The sequence below is a fragment of the Musca domestica genome, unplaced genomic scaffold, assembly GCF_030504385.1.
Source record: "Musca domestica strain aabys unplaced genomic scaffold, Musca_domestica.polishedcontigs.V.1.1 2, whole genome shotgun sequence".
Classification (NCBI taxonomy): Eukaryota; Metazoa; Arthropoda; class Insecta; order Diptera; family Muscidae; genus Musca; species Musca domestica.
This window is the reverse complement of record NW_026712249.1, coordinates 8,736,122-8,749,783: the sequence shown is the minus strand read 5'-3', so window position 1 is coordinate 8,749,783 and position 13,662 is coordinate 8,736,122. Positions and strand designations below refer to the sequence as shown.

Here is a 13,662-nt window from a genome sequence, read left to right as displayed (position 1 = left end):
CTTGTTTGCAATGAAATAATGCGTTTAACAATAAAAATTTCAACAAAGATTTTTTTTGTGTCAATAATTATTTTAATCGATTGACATTTTAATTGAAAAGCATTTTGAATGAATGACAACGAAATAAATTCTCTTGTTTTCCAATCAAAATGATCTGAAATTTCTCCTCAAACAGCTGTGAGTTTTTTTTTTTTTTTTTTGTTTGGTTCCATCCAACATCATTAAGCATCAAAGACGTTAAACGTTGCGGCTTAAGCTATACAAATAAAACGCCTCCAGCAGCCACAGCGCAGTAACAGCAGCCGGCCCGACAACAAAGCGCGTGCGCACAGCTCACTCTCCTCTGCCCAGAGTGAAAGTGAAATTTGGTCGTTTTTTTCTTGTTGCTGTTTCAGGCACCCAATCATGGTTTTGTTTTGGGACAATAGACAAAAAACGCTTGTGGTTGCCTGCCTGCCTGCCCGGCTGCTGCTGGCTGGCTGGCTGGCTGGAGGTTCATCTAAGCGTTTACATTAGAAAGCAATCAACTGCTCAAATGGAGAAAAAACCAAGTTTTCATGCAAATGTCTTTGAGCTGGGAGATTGTAAAGGGGTCTGGTGACAGAAGTACGAATAGCAACCCCCCTCTCTCTCTCTCTCTCTCTCTCTCTCTCTCTCTCTCTCTCACTCACTCCATCCCCCTCTTTCTCCCTTTAAAAGGTATTATTTATTGTCAACACAAGGTATGTCAGGCAAGATGACAATGTACGTTTTATGCTGTGGTCTGTTATTATTATTTTTTTTGTTTTTGTTGGTATTTAAAAGCTCCAACAACATACCAGGGAGAGAAAGAGAGACATTTGTTGTAGCTTCACATTCCATGAAATCACACTTCAGTAGTGTGTCTCGTTTTCTTGTAAGCCTGGAGTTGGTTTCATTCAGCACGTCTTCGATTTAAAATGTCTACTATTTTTTTTTTTTTTTTTTTTGCAAGATTGATTACTATTTTTTTATCGGCTTATGGAGGAGGTTCTGTTAGGTACATTCACCCCTATTGTGGGGAGGAGAAAAAATAACAAATATTTAGTTCGCGGCTGGAGATAAGAAGAAAAAATAACAAATAGGCCTTTAGTTCGCGGGGGATTGAGCACACAATGGTTTACAACACTTCATTGGCTCTGTAAGGGAAATTTCGATTCCCACATAGGCAAAGAGCAGTACGATTCTTCACAGGTGTACATCACGTTTTATTTGTGTGGTTATGTTTTTTTTTTTTTTTTTGGACCAAGTTTCCTACCCTACCTCTTTTGCGGTTAGTGTTGTAGTCTCCTCTGCCAACCGCTTCTTTAATATTTTCATTAAACGCTATTTTGACCATATCAATGTCATGCACCCAAACAGGGGTCAAACTCACTCAATTTGTCATTAGGTGATGGTTGGTTATTTTATTTTTTTTTTTTCTTTTTGTTTTTGTATCTTCTCTCATGTTTGTTTGTTGTTTTTTTTTTTCATCCAAACGACATCATCCATTAACCATGGCTTTGCATCGCAAATTGACCTGTTCGAGGTCTTTAACTTTAAATATGAGAAAAGCAAAGAAAAAAAAAAATCAACCATGTTTTGTTTTATTTTCTGGGGGGTTCGGAAACGTAACCTTTTTTTCTAAAGCCTCAAAATCGCCTAGCCATAAGCTATTGAGCCTGCATTTTTGTAATTTCCTGTGCCATGATCATAACTGAGATTTAATTAGTCAGAAGCTATGTAAGTGGGTTAGATGCTAGTTTTGTAATTAATCTAAAGTATGGGAAAACTGAAGGGGGAAAAACGATACAAGACAACACAATGCATCATTAGGTATAAATATTTAATTATGTATTTCTGTAGATGGCGGAGATAACACTGTTGGCATTCGGGGCCCAGAAATCCCTCTAAATTCGAAATTATATAAATGGGTCCCCTTGTATGTGGTCAAAACAATATAAGGACCTCACAATTTGATCGAAAAAAATTCTTCCATTGGCACATTCCTCGAAAGGGGACTGAAAAAATAGCAAAGACATAATTTTCACTTTTAGTTCATATATTTTGAATGTAATTTTCATAAAACCTATTGTAGTTAGATAAATAGTTTATTCTGAGACTTCAAGTGAAATTTTGTGAAAAGTATCGCCTACAACGAAATTTTATGTTACTTTTCATCGTCAACTCGAAAAAAGTCCGATGAAAATTAATCGAAAAATTAGCAAATCTTTTCTGGTCTTGTGGAAATATTGATGGAAGTATTTCTTTGATATTCCGTGGAAATAGAGATGTCTTGCCTTTGGTAAAATTTGATAAGGAATATTTTTGTCCTTGTCGTCATCTTTCTAAAATGATGTTTTGCTGAAGATTTTTGCACAAACTCGCAAAGTACGGACTTAATCCGAAAATTTGTTTTTATACCCTCCACCATTGTATGGAGGGTATATTAAGTTTATCATTCCGTAACACCTCGAAATATACATTTTAGACCCCACAAAGTATATATATTCTTGATCAGCATAAACTTCTATGTCGATTTAGCCGCCGTTTCCGTTCGTCTACCCGTCTGTGGAAATCACTCTAGCTTCCGAACGAAATGAAGTAGATTGATGAAATGTTACTCAATTGTGTATTATGTCTGCAGGACTTTTGGTATTGAAAATGGGTCATATAGGTCAATGGTTTGGAATAGCTCTCATACAACGGAACCTTCACTTTTTCGGTATTTTGATGATTTTAGCGATATTATTTACCGGAATTGTTTCAAATTTGGTATTTGATGTTCGTAACGAATACTACAGCCTATGACAGAAAATTGTCTCTGCAGGTCCTCGTCCTCGTATAGCCACAATATAAAGGTACTTTATTTAGAACAGTGTGGCTTGTTTGTTTGGATACCGTATTTTGTTGTTGCAAAATCGTCAGGCTTATCCCTTTATTGTTGTTTTTATAAAAACAACGTTTGTTTATTAGTGGAGAACGATGTTAATGTTTACCAGGGGGTAAGGCAGGGAATACCTAGGTTTCGGAAAGAGCCACCAATCCTCATCAGTTCCCTTGTTTTTGTCTGGGATATTCTCCCAGAAGTTATTTTAAAAATAACTTCTATGACAAAAAACATTTTTTACCCAAGTGACGAGATCGTAAGCTCAATAGAAGAGGAACCAAAGAATTATATAAAACTAAAATTCTTTTGGAAAGTCTTCTAAATCTTACAACCGCACTTATAAACATTTTCATCTTTCTCCACTTGTTATGCTTTCGTTCAACCTGAACGAAGTAGCATAACCATGTAAGTTGGTTTTGTCTGTTACAACAAAAACAACAAAAACTATTGAGCTTACGATCTCGTCACTTGGGTAAAAAATGTTTTTTTGTCATATTATTATCTTTTTTTTTTTTGAAAATTGCCATTTTTTGTATTCAAAGATCGACAGGGACGAACTTACAGCTTTTTACTTTTTAAAATTTATATGAATTCCTGACGTTTAAATAAGATTTAAACTATTGTACCTACTTATATAGTATATTTTAGGATTCATAGTGAAATTTTGCACAGAACTTTTCTTCCTTTGACACCTTTTGCCTAAAACGAAATTTTATAAAAAAAAATTTTTTTTGAACATTTGTGCTATTTTTTTTCTTTTCTTTGATTACCAATAGTAAAATTTTATGAAGAATATTTTTTCTTTGACGTAATCCTTCTAAAATAATGTTTTTCTAGAGATTTTTGCACTATCTCACGAGAAGGACGGCTTTTGCACAAACTCAGGACAGTTTTAACCCACAGTTTTAACCCTAAAACGTGTTTTTAATATATATAAATTAATTCCTGGCTTCTCTGTAAGATTTACATTCTTGACATCATCCAGGACCTATAGTAGAATTTTATGACAAATAATTCTGTACAATATTTTGACCTGCTGCGATTCCATTTAGAGCTAGTTTTTAATTATATTTTAAAAAAAGAACCAAAAAGACCCCATTGTTGACTCGCTTGAGGGTTAACATTTTTAGCTAACATATTCCTCATACTTTTTATCTGCAATATTACTAGGAATCTAAATTTGAAAATTTCCAAAATTATGGAAGAGAGCAGGACTTGCCCCCCTTATTTTGATTACTTTTCGATGTAAACTTTTAATGCGCCGATACACGTGTCTCCGTTTTTGTTTGTTCTATTTTCACAATCTGCTTGATTTTCCCTGAAATTACTGAAAAAATTAAATTTTGTCACACAATGTTATAGACAGTTAATATGAGGTTGAACCAGTGGAGGAATACTCCAGTCTTAAAATATGTATTTTTTTTTATTTCTGATAAAATTTTAGTCATATCTTGGAGTAGTATATTCTATATAGGATTCAAAATTTTGATTTACCATTTAACAGCTTTATTAAGTGAATTTTGGCACCAGTAGCTACTTAAAAAACAGCATACGAACCCTTTATTTTAACATGATCAATTATGGGAATTTATTTTTCCTTGTAATTATTTTAGGAATAGCTCATTACTGTTTAGTTGTCATTTGGTCTACTTGTAATGTAGAGGATATAAATTTGGCATTACTGGAAATGTTTAACGTGGTACATATGACATTTTAGCTGGGTATATTTATTAAAATTCTAATATATTATGATTATTCCAAATGTTGACCCTTTATGAGGGAGGTATCGAAGGGGGTCAATATTATCTATATCCTCACCTGACCTAAGTCTAATATAAAAATGACGATGTGTCAATTTTGGACTATATCGAGTACATCCTCAAAATTCTATGAGATATATAAGTTATTTTATTTTTTATTTATTTATTTTCATTATTTCTTTTTTATTTTTATTTATTTATTTTTTATTTTTGGAAAATATTGAAATTTTGTGGGAGAGTACATAAGGGACTATACGTTGTACAAGGTTAAATATACTTTCCAGATTAATGAAAAGGAACTAATAACTGTATTTTTAGTGCGGTAAGATCAGTTCGAGGATTTCTATTAACATAGTTTTTTTTTATGAATTACCATATTTTATGAATTACAACAATATTATTAGCCGTTGCCAAAATATTTTTCTTCGACACATAAACACTAACAGTTATCTACCTCTTTTATGGTATACAATTTTCATTAAATAAAAAATAAAAAAACATTTTCCTTCTTCACTTTCCGTTTCTAAGTATTCACATAAGCGTACATAATTATACACTTTACGCTGTTGGATATCTTGAATTCTCTGATTATATAATATGAAATTTTTTCCCAAAACAAAAAATTGTAGGTATGTATGTACGTAATTTAAAACCTATGAAGAAAGTTATCTAATATTTTTTTGGGTGGAAATTTTAAATCTACATATGGAAGTAAACTCTTGATTTTTACTAGATTAATAAGTGGGTATTTTTATTATATTTAATTACAACTTTATGGCCCAAAAATGTTAAGTTCATATGTGTGTGTGTGTGTAGAGGTATGAAACCCTAATGTTAATTAAGTTTTTTATGTTGTAAACTCTTTGGCTTTGAAAACAATTATCCATGCTATGGTGAATAAAAATGACATTGAACCGCGGTATATTTTAAAAAAAACGTTAGTAATTTCTGTAACAGTGGGTTTGAAAAATCAGTGAAAGTATGTGGGCAGTTATCTTAATTTAATAAAAAGGGGAACTTCTTACAAATTTAGAAGTAAGTGTAGTTTACACATTTTATAAAATTAATATTGCTATTAAAATTAATATATAATTTATTTTCGAACTAAATCATATGCTAAGTTCAAAAAGGAGATAGAAGAAAATTTGTGTTTTTAAAATTTGAGTAGTGAAACATTAAATATGGTAGGAATGATTTTCAATAAACATAGATACCTAGAATTTTTAATAACTATCAGTGCTGGGGAAATAGATTTCGGATTACTTTACAGAAGTTCCAAAAAATTAAAAAAAAAATGAATAACATTGTGCAGCAAAATTCATTTTTTCAATAGATACGAGGAAAATCCAGAAGGTTATGAAAGTAGAGGTAAAAAACAGAAAACACGTGTATCGGCATTTTGAAAGTTTACAACGAAAAAAATTAAAATAGAGGAGGAGAATTCCTACTCGTTCAGACTTTTGGGAAAATTTTGGATTAATACAGGTTGAGATGAAAAAACCTTCAGACTGTTGTCATTTCTAAGATACTCGTCCTGCAGCTGCATCCAGTATCCACAGGGTCAGATGAAAACACTGCAACCAAATTCAGACTGCTGTCATTTCTAAGCCACTCGTCCGGCAGCTGTTAAAATTATTCCAGAAAAAAAAAATTATTCGTAAAGGAATTCGGCTTGATCGAATCCGGCGTTGCAGTGGCCGAAAAATGGCTCGTGAGCTGAACATATCGCAATATTCTATTCGGCAAATATTGAAAAATGAGCTGGGGGTAAGGCCATTGAAATTCCAAAAAGTGCAAAAATTTACACAGCAACAGAAAGAAAATAGATATTTTCTCCGACAAAACATTCGTTGTCCAGCAGTTTGTAAACTAACAAAATGATCGTGTTTACTTGCCAAAAAGGTCAGTTGAAAATGTGCACCTTCGGTTGGCCACCAGAACTCAAGCGCCATGACCACGGCCATGGTGATCAATTCGAACAAATCTGAACTTATTCTAAAATTTGATGCTATTTCCGATAATTTTTTATATTACCCTGTACATATTCTTGATCAGCGTAAAATTATTTGATGATTTAGCCCTGTCCGTGTGTTGTAATCATGCTAGAGTCCAAACGGATTAGGATAGGAAGCTAAGATTTTGTACAGATCAGACTTTAGTCTGCAGGCAGTTTAAGTTCGAAGATGGGCTATATCGGTATACGATAACGGTACCCCCCGATATTCGGTATTTTGATAATTGTTGCCAAATTTTTCAATGGAATTGTCTTACAGCCCACACAAGAAGTTCCTTGTGATTACATTACCCCCTGGAAAAGAATTGTCTATATATCTCCACGACATGATATATCCCCTACAAAACGGTCCCTCCCGATATTTGGTATTTTGATAATTGTTGCTAATTTTTTCAATGGCTAGAATCTTAAAATCCTCACGAGGAGCTCTTTCTGAGTACTTTACCCCCTGAATGAGAATTGTCTACATAGGTCCATGTCTAAATATAGCCCCCATATAACGATACATTCCGATATTCGGTATTTTGATGATTTTTGCGATATTATTAAACGGATTTTTTCAATTTTTTTCCAATGGGTTCTGCAGTCTATGACGGAAAATTTTTCTATGCATGTCTTTGTATAGCCCACATATAAAGATACCTCCCCTTATTCGGTATTTTGATGATATTGGCGACATTATTCACCGGAATTGTTTCCAATTTCGCATTTGAAATTCGGACTCGTTACTACAGCATATGACATAAATTAGTTATGCAAGACCACGTCTTCGTATTTTTCAAATTTTTTTTCATTTTAAATTTTTAAAATTCCTTCAGAATGGTGGAGGGTATTAAAAGTTCGGCTCGGCTGAACTTAGGTGATTTTTTACTTTTTTTTTTTTTTGACACACATACATATACGACAAATAGCCTTAATAATGCAGTTTTCTCAGTGTAATCAACAAAAAATTCGCCTTGGGGTCAATATTTTGATACATTACAAATCAAATATCCACGATGATGATAGGAGGCTCACAACAATATGACACATATTGCAGAAAAAAACATACATACAAACATATGAATAATAGAATGACTAAGGTTTTTCTTTTTTGGGTAACCAATTACGAAAGGTTGACCAGCTTTGGATACTGTCACAACCACTTAAATAAACAATTATTTGCAATTTAAATTTTGGTCACCCTCCTTCTTTGCAACGAAGCAAGAAATGATGGCGTGAACGAAACCCCTTTAAGGCATATACTATGTATGCCATATTTGGTTATAAAATGCAGGCCAAAAATAAAACAAAAAATTGTTACAATTAAAAAAAAAAAAATGGAGCTGCAAAACTTACCTTGCTGCAATAATAAATATCCGACATCGTTGTTGTTGTTCGAGTTGTTAATTGGTCAGCATTAAAATGAAGCAAAACAAAAACACACAATGCACAAAAACAATAAGATTTCAATGTTGTTGTTTTTTTTTTTTTCTTTAAATTTTTTTTAAATTATTTTTATTTTGATTTCAAACTTTTATGGTTACTGGGTGAACTTGAGAAAATGCTTTCTTTCACTTTTCTTATTTATTTTGGTTTGGGTTTTCTTCTCCGTGACACTTTTTTATGATGTATGTAATTCTGTGATTGTTGTTGCTCTTGTTTTTTGGGACTACTTTTTTTTTAATTAATTAGTTTCTTGTTTTCCTTAACACAATTAATTGCCTCAGTAAATTTTGTGATTTGTTTGCATTTTTATTTTTGTTTTTTTTTTTAATTTTACTTGTGCGTTTCTTTCGCGGTTTACTTTTTAACGCGCCAGAATTTCCGCCTTGACTTGCGACGATGCATCCAACAGGGTCGTTGCAGAAAAAAAAATTAACTTTTCAAAGACGGCAACTTTCTACTTCAGTGGTGGCGCAACTGAAGTTTTTTCGTTTTTTTTTTTTTTGCCTCGAAAGAAAAACGTCTCTTTTTACTTGTCTCGGACACACAGAGCAGCAACTTTCCTGCCTTTTCGAGAAAAAAATAAATAAAACTAAATTTAAACAAACTCACAAACACTCTCACACACACACACGCTCTTAATGCACTTTTAAAAGCAAAAATACAACAGGCAACGTTGTGGGTCTGAATGGCTGGCACGCATGCGCACAAACCCAATCTCCACTGGGTTTGGTTTTTTTTTTAGTTTTCTTTTTCTTGACTTTGCCAAGCTGCAGTTTATTGCCTGTCGTGTCTGCCTGGCCGTGGTTAGTCAAAGTGGTTTTCGTGGTTTAAGTTTGCAGCTAACTTCTGTAACATGTTCTGCTGCAATTCCAACTAAGTTGGTTCGTTTGTTTGATTGTTTGTTGTTAGCTGCAAAGTCGGTGTTATTTTCGTTGGCTTTGTTTTTTTTTTTTTTTTTGTAAATAGCGCTCTGAGCGGTTCTTCGAAACAAAACAACGTAAAATAACACAACGTGTGACCACCACCACACCACAAATACTTCTCACATTACCACTATATGGTACTAGCGACTAGTGACGATGGCTGCAATTGCAACTGCATGCCTCCATTCAGTTCCATACAATGATGTTAAATGTGAGGCGAGCAAAATGTCAACAGCACTGCATTCAGCAAATAATTTCATGCAGCCAACAAGCATTCACAAACATACGTCATCATGCACACAACTTGCAATCAAAACAAAAAGACAAATCCAGCTTGACTGACTTTTTGATGGACTGAATGACATTCACAACAACCAGCACTACTACTACTACTACTGGTACCGCTCGCTGGAAACACCAGCACTCACTTCTCTCACTACTTCACTGGCACCCCAAATTGTTTGGCGATCTCTACTACCACCTCTCCGTTTAGAAAGGCAGTGCAAGACACAATCACGATCGCGTCAACAAGATATACGAACGACCAACCAATGTTGTTGTTGTTTAAACTTTTGTTTTTGTTTTGTCGCTATTCCTTGATTGTTTTTCAATGGCCAAACCGCAACATTTGTTTCGTTATTTGCATTTGCTGCTGACTATCGCCCGACAAAATACCGTCAAACACAACCGTCTCTTAGCCAAGTCTGTTTAAAACTGAATATCATGATCGTGGCCAAAGAAATGTTTGGTAGCTGCTATCCGAAAAAACGAAGCAAAATGTCTTTTGCTCTCCCAAACAACACAAAAGTCAAGCAACACACGCACACAAACACAAAGCCTGATTTTCTTCTCTCAAGCTTAAAGACGAGATGTAAACAACTGGTCTTGCTCTCTTACCTTTACTTTTTTTGGAGTATCTCACAATGTGATATTGGCCAAAGATAGTCATGGTTTAGATAAATTTGTGGTTGTTGTCTTGAATAAAGTGACTTCAAAATGCTTATCTTCAGCATGGACTTGGCGAACGTCTTGAGCTTATAAAAGTTGGTTATCTGAGCATCAGATTTGTAAAAAATGTATTTTTTAAAGAATAAATATCAATATTAAATTTCTAAACTAACGATTTTTTTAGGAATAATGCTGAGTTAAGAGCTGTATGAAACTCAACTTCATACTATATTTAATTTTGATTTTATATGGATTCAAAATTGAATATGCGAATATTTGTTGGTTTAAAAAAATAATAAAACTATTTCAAAAATTAAAAAAAAAATAATAATAATTGTAATACTTTAATGCGTAAACAAACAAATAGCTCGGTGTACAAACGCGTGAACATGACAGGAATAGCTGACCACGAGAAAAGCAGGAACATGCCAAATTTAGTCCGCATACACGAAGGGTTTGTCCTTCGGATTTATTAATTTCATAGCAAATGCCAAGCTGGCAGGAAACTGCAATCTTTTGAAGTTGAATGACATTTCTGTTGCTATCAGAGAATTCGAGGTAGCAACATACTTCCCCGTAATATTCGCAGCCTCAATTAAATTGTTGTACCAATACCATTGCAAAGGCGTTGTGGATTAATGCTTCTTAATAAAATCATATCCCAATCTGAATCGATTCCAATATATTCCATCACACCTTCCATATTTCATTACAATTGGTGCGTCAAATACGTGAAATCGGCCCAGAATATATATGCGAGCTATATCCACACCTTAACCGATTTCCAATTAATTTGTCAAATTTAGTTTTTCGTATCTCTGTCCGAACTTCATTGAAATTAGGAATACATAGCGTGTTTGGTGCATCAAATACATGAAATCCGCCGAAAATGTATATGGGAGCTATATCCAAATCTGAACCGATTTCAATTTATTTATTTTTCTTTCAAATTCCGTTACACATTTGGAGACAGTATCTGTAATCGATCAATAGATATGTGCATATAAAGTCTAATTTTGTGGGAGGTACCTTCGATTCTGATGCTATATCTCCATTTCCAAGTGGAATTTCAAACATTTATATAGCCTATGTTATTTGCAGGCGATGTTGTAGTATACTTGAAAATTTTCAGGAAAACCTTTTCAACCGTTTTCGACTCCATAAATTACAAACAAATAAACATACACACAAATATATAGATTGGTAAAAATATTGTGAAGTTAGAGGAATTTCGGAATTTCCAAAAACACCTCCATCAGTGACTTTCATTCCAAATATCAGAGTTTTAGTGCATTCCGTTTGTCCAGTACATAGTAATTAATTTTTAGTACTTTTCTTTCCAAAAACCCAGCCTCTTTACACGACTACGCACCAAGACTGACTCTCATGTCAAATTTCAAGATTACAACTTCAGACGTTTCGCCTGGGCGTTGATTCTAGATCAGACAGTTATTTTATTACTCTTTTATGTATATAGATATAGCCCTCATATTTTGGTATTCGGTTGTTTAAAATTCGGTATATAGAGTTTGAAATGAGCTCTGTCCTCTATGGTATAGGCCTACTGGAACAAAGCCGATACGGTATTTTGAAGCCTTTTTATCAACAGATTTTACGGATAATTAGTAAAAAAACACCATTTGGTGAGACTTTTGAAATTTTCAAAAAAATAAAATCCGTTAAAAATTCTGTTAAAATCTTAAAAATTCCGAATATAGCCGTTATATTGGGGTCTATACGAAGACGTGGACCAGCATGGGCAACTTTTGTCATAAGCCATTACAATATTCAAAAACGAAACTTGAAAAAATCCGATGAAAATATAGCTAAAGTCATCAAAATACCGAATATGGGGAGGTACCGTTATATCGGGGCTGTACCTGTACAGACAATTTTCTGTCACAAGACAGAACTTCAAATACGAAATTTCGGTGAATATACCATATATAGGGAGGCACTGATATATGGGACCTATACGAAGACCTGGATACGATCTCCCATCCCATTACAAACTCTGAATACGAAATTTGAAACAACTCCGACGATTAATGTCGCTAAAGTCACCAAAATACTGAAAATTGGGGGTACTGTTATATGGAGGCTATACGAAGACGTGGCCTGGCATACGAAGTTTTTTGTCATAGGATGTAGTAGCAGAACCAAACAACTCCGGTGAATAATGTCCTTAAAATGGTGAAAATATCGAATATCGGGAGTATCATTTTATTTGGGCTATATGATATCGTGGACCTCTGTACACATTTCTCTTCCAGGGAGTAAAGTGCTTGGAAAGAACTTTTAGTATGGATTTTTAGACAAGTCCATTGGAAGCTGGGGAATATACGATATCGTGGACCTATATAGACAAGACTCTTCCAGGGGGTAAAGTACTCACGGGGAAAAATTTGGCTACATTCATCAAAATACCGTTATATGGATGCTATACGATATCGTGGATCGATAAAGCCCATCTTCGAACTTGACCTGCCTGCAGACAATTGACTGATCTGTCCAAAATTTAGTTTCCTATCTTTATTCGTTTAAAACGCTAGCGTGATAACAACAGACAGGCGAATAGGGCTAAATTGTTTTAGAAGTTTACGCTGATCAACTTTGGTATGTCTTTAATTAATAAATTAATAACCTCGATGAGTTATAAACAAAATGACGAACTTAACATACCCTCCATACTATGTATGCTGGAGGGTATATAAATGGAAGTGGACCCAATATTCAATCCAAACCCTTTTTTTGCTAGATGGTATGAAAAGCTCTCTCCGGTCGGACTTAATGCGTTAATTTTGTTAAAAATTTTCACATATGTGTTTTTTGCCAGTAGACAGGTTAAGTTCGTAAATGAGCCATGTCGGCCCTAGTTTTCGTATAGCCCCCATATAACGATACCTCCCCATATTTGGTATTTTGTTGATTTTAACGACATTATTCAACGGAATTGTTTCACATGTCGTATTTGCAGTTTGGAATAGGTACTACTGCCAATTGAGGTTCGTAATGGATACTACAGTCTGAGACAGAAAATTGTCTATGCAGGTCAGTGACTTTGTATAGTCCACATATAACTGTACCTCCTTTTTTCTGTATTTTGATGATATTAGCGACATTATTAACTGGAATTGTTTCAAATTTCGTCTTTGCTGTTTGGAATAGGTTCTACTGCCAATATTAAAAATATGCTGGCCCACGTGTTCGTATAGCCCCCATATAACTGTATTTTCGACGGATTTTTTTTTTAATTTTCAAGTTCCTTCCAAATGGTGGATAGTATTAAATGTTCGGCCCGGCTTTGGACAAATCCCTTTTTAAGGATATTTGGAGTCTATATATCTGCATCGTCCCAGTCCATCATGTACCTCCCACAGAAAGGGTCAACATTGGGATAATTATAACTCTTATAAAATATGAAGTAAGTATCCGATTCTCTTTAAATTTCACATATCTCCATTTTTTTGTTAACAGAAGATCTGTTGTGAAAATGACATATATAGGTCTACTCATTCTGGTCCTCCCCACCAAAGGGTCAACATTTGAAAAAATATGAAACTCATAAAAATGAGAAACGAGCATCTGACTTTTTTCAAACTTAGCACATCGCAATATTTCTATCAACACATAATCATGTGTGACCACTCCTTCTAGTACCTCGCCCCAAAGGGTGACAATTTTGAATATTTATATATCTAA

General features: G+C 34.1%; 1 protein-coding gene across 7 annotated transcripts in view; it reads right to left on the bottom strand.

Annotated features, from left to right (window-relative positions):
* The window catches only part of LOC131802178 (uncharacterized), a 131,822-nt gene that overhangs the window by 90,666 nt on the left and 27,494 nt on the right, over positions 1-13,662 (bottom strand). The window contains exons 1-2 of one of the 7 annotated variants that reach the window (XM_059121774.1): positions 9,356-9,722; positions 8,000-8,653 (exon numbers count right to left, since the gene is read on the bottom strand). The exons of 3 other annotated variants lie outside the window; for them this stretch is intronic. In XM_059121774.1, the coding sequence (XP_058977757.1) occupies positions 8,000-8,026 (27 nt within the window). In that variant the 5' untranslated portion in view covers positions 8,027-8,653; positions 9,356-9,722. Of the gene's footprint in view, positions 1-7,999; positions 9,723-13,662 lie in introns of those variants that run through there. 3 more of the 7 variants (XM_059121776.1, XM_059121775.1, XM_059121773.1) reach the window with 3 other exon arrangements.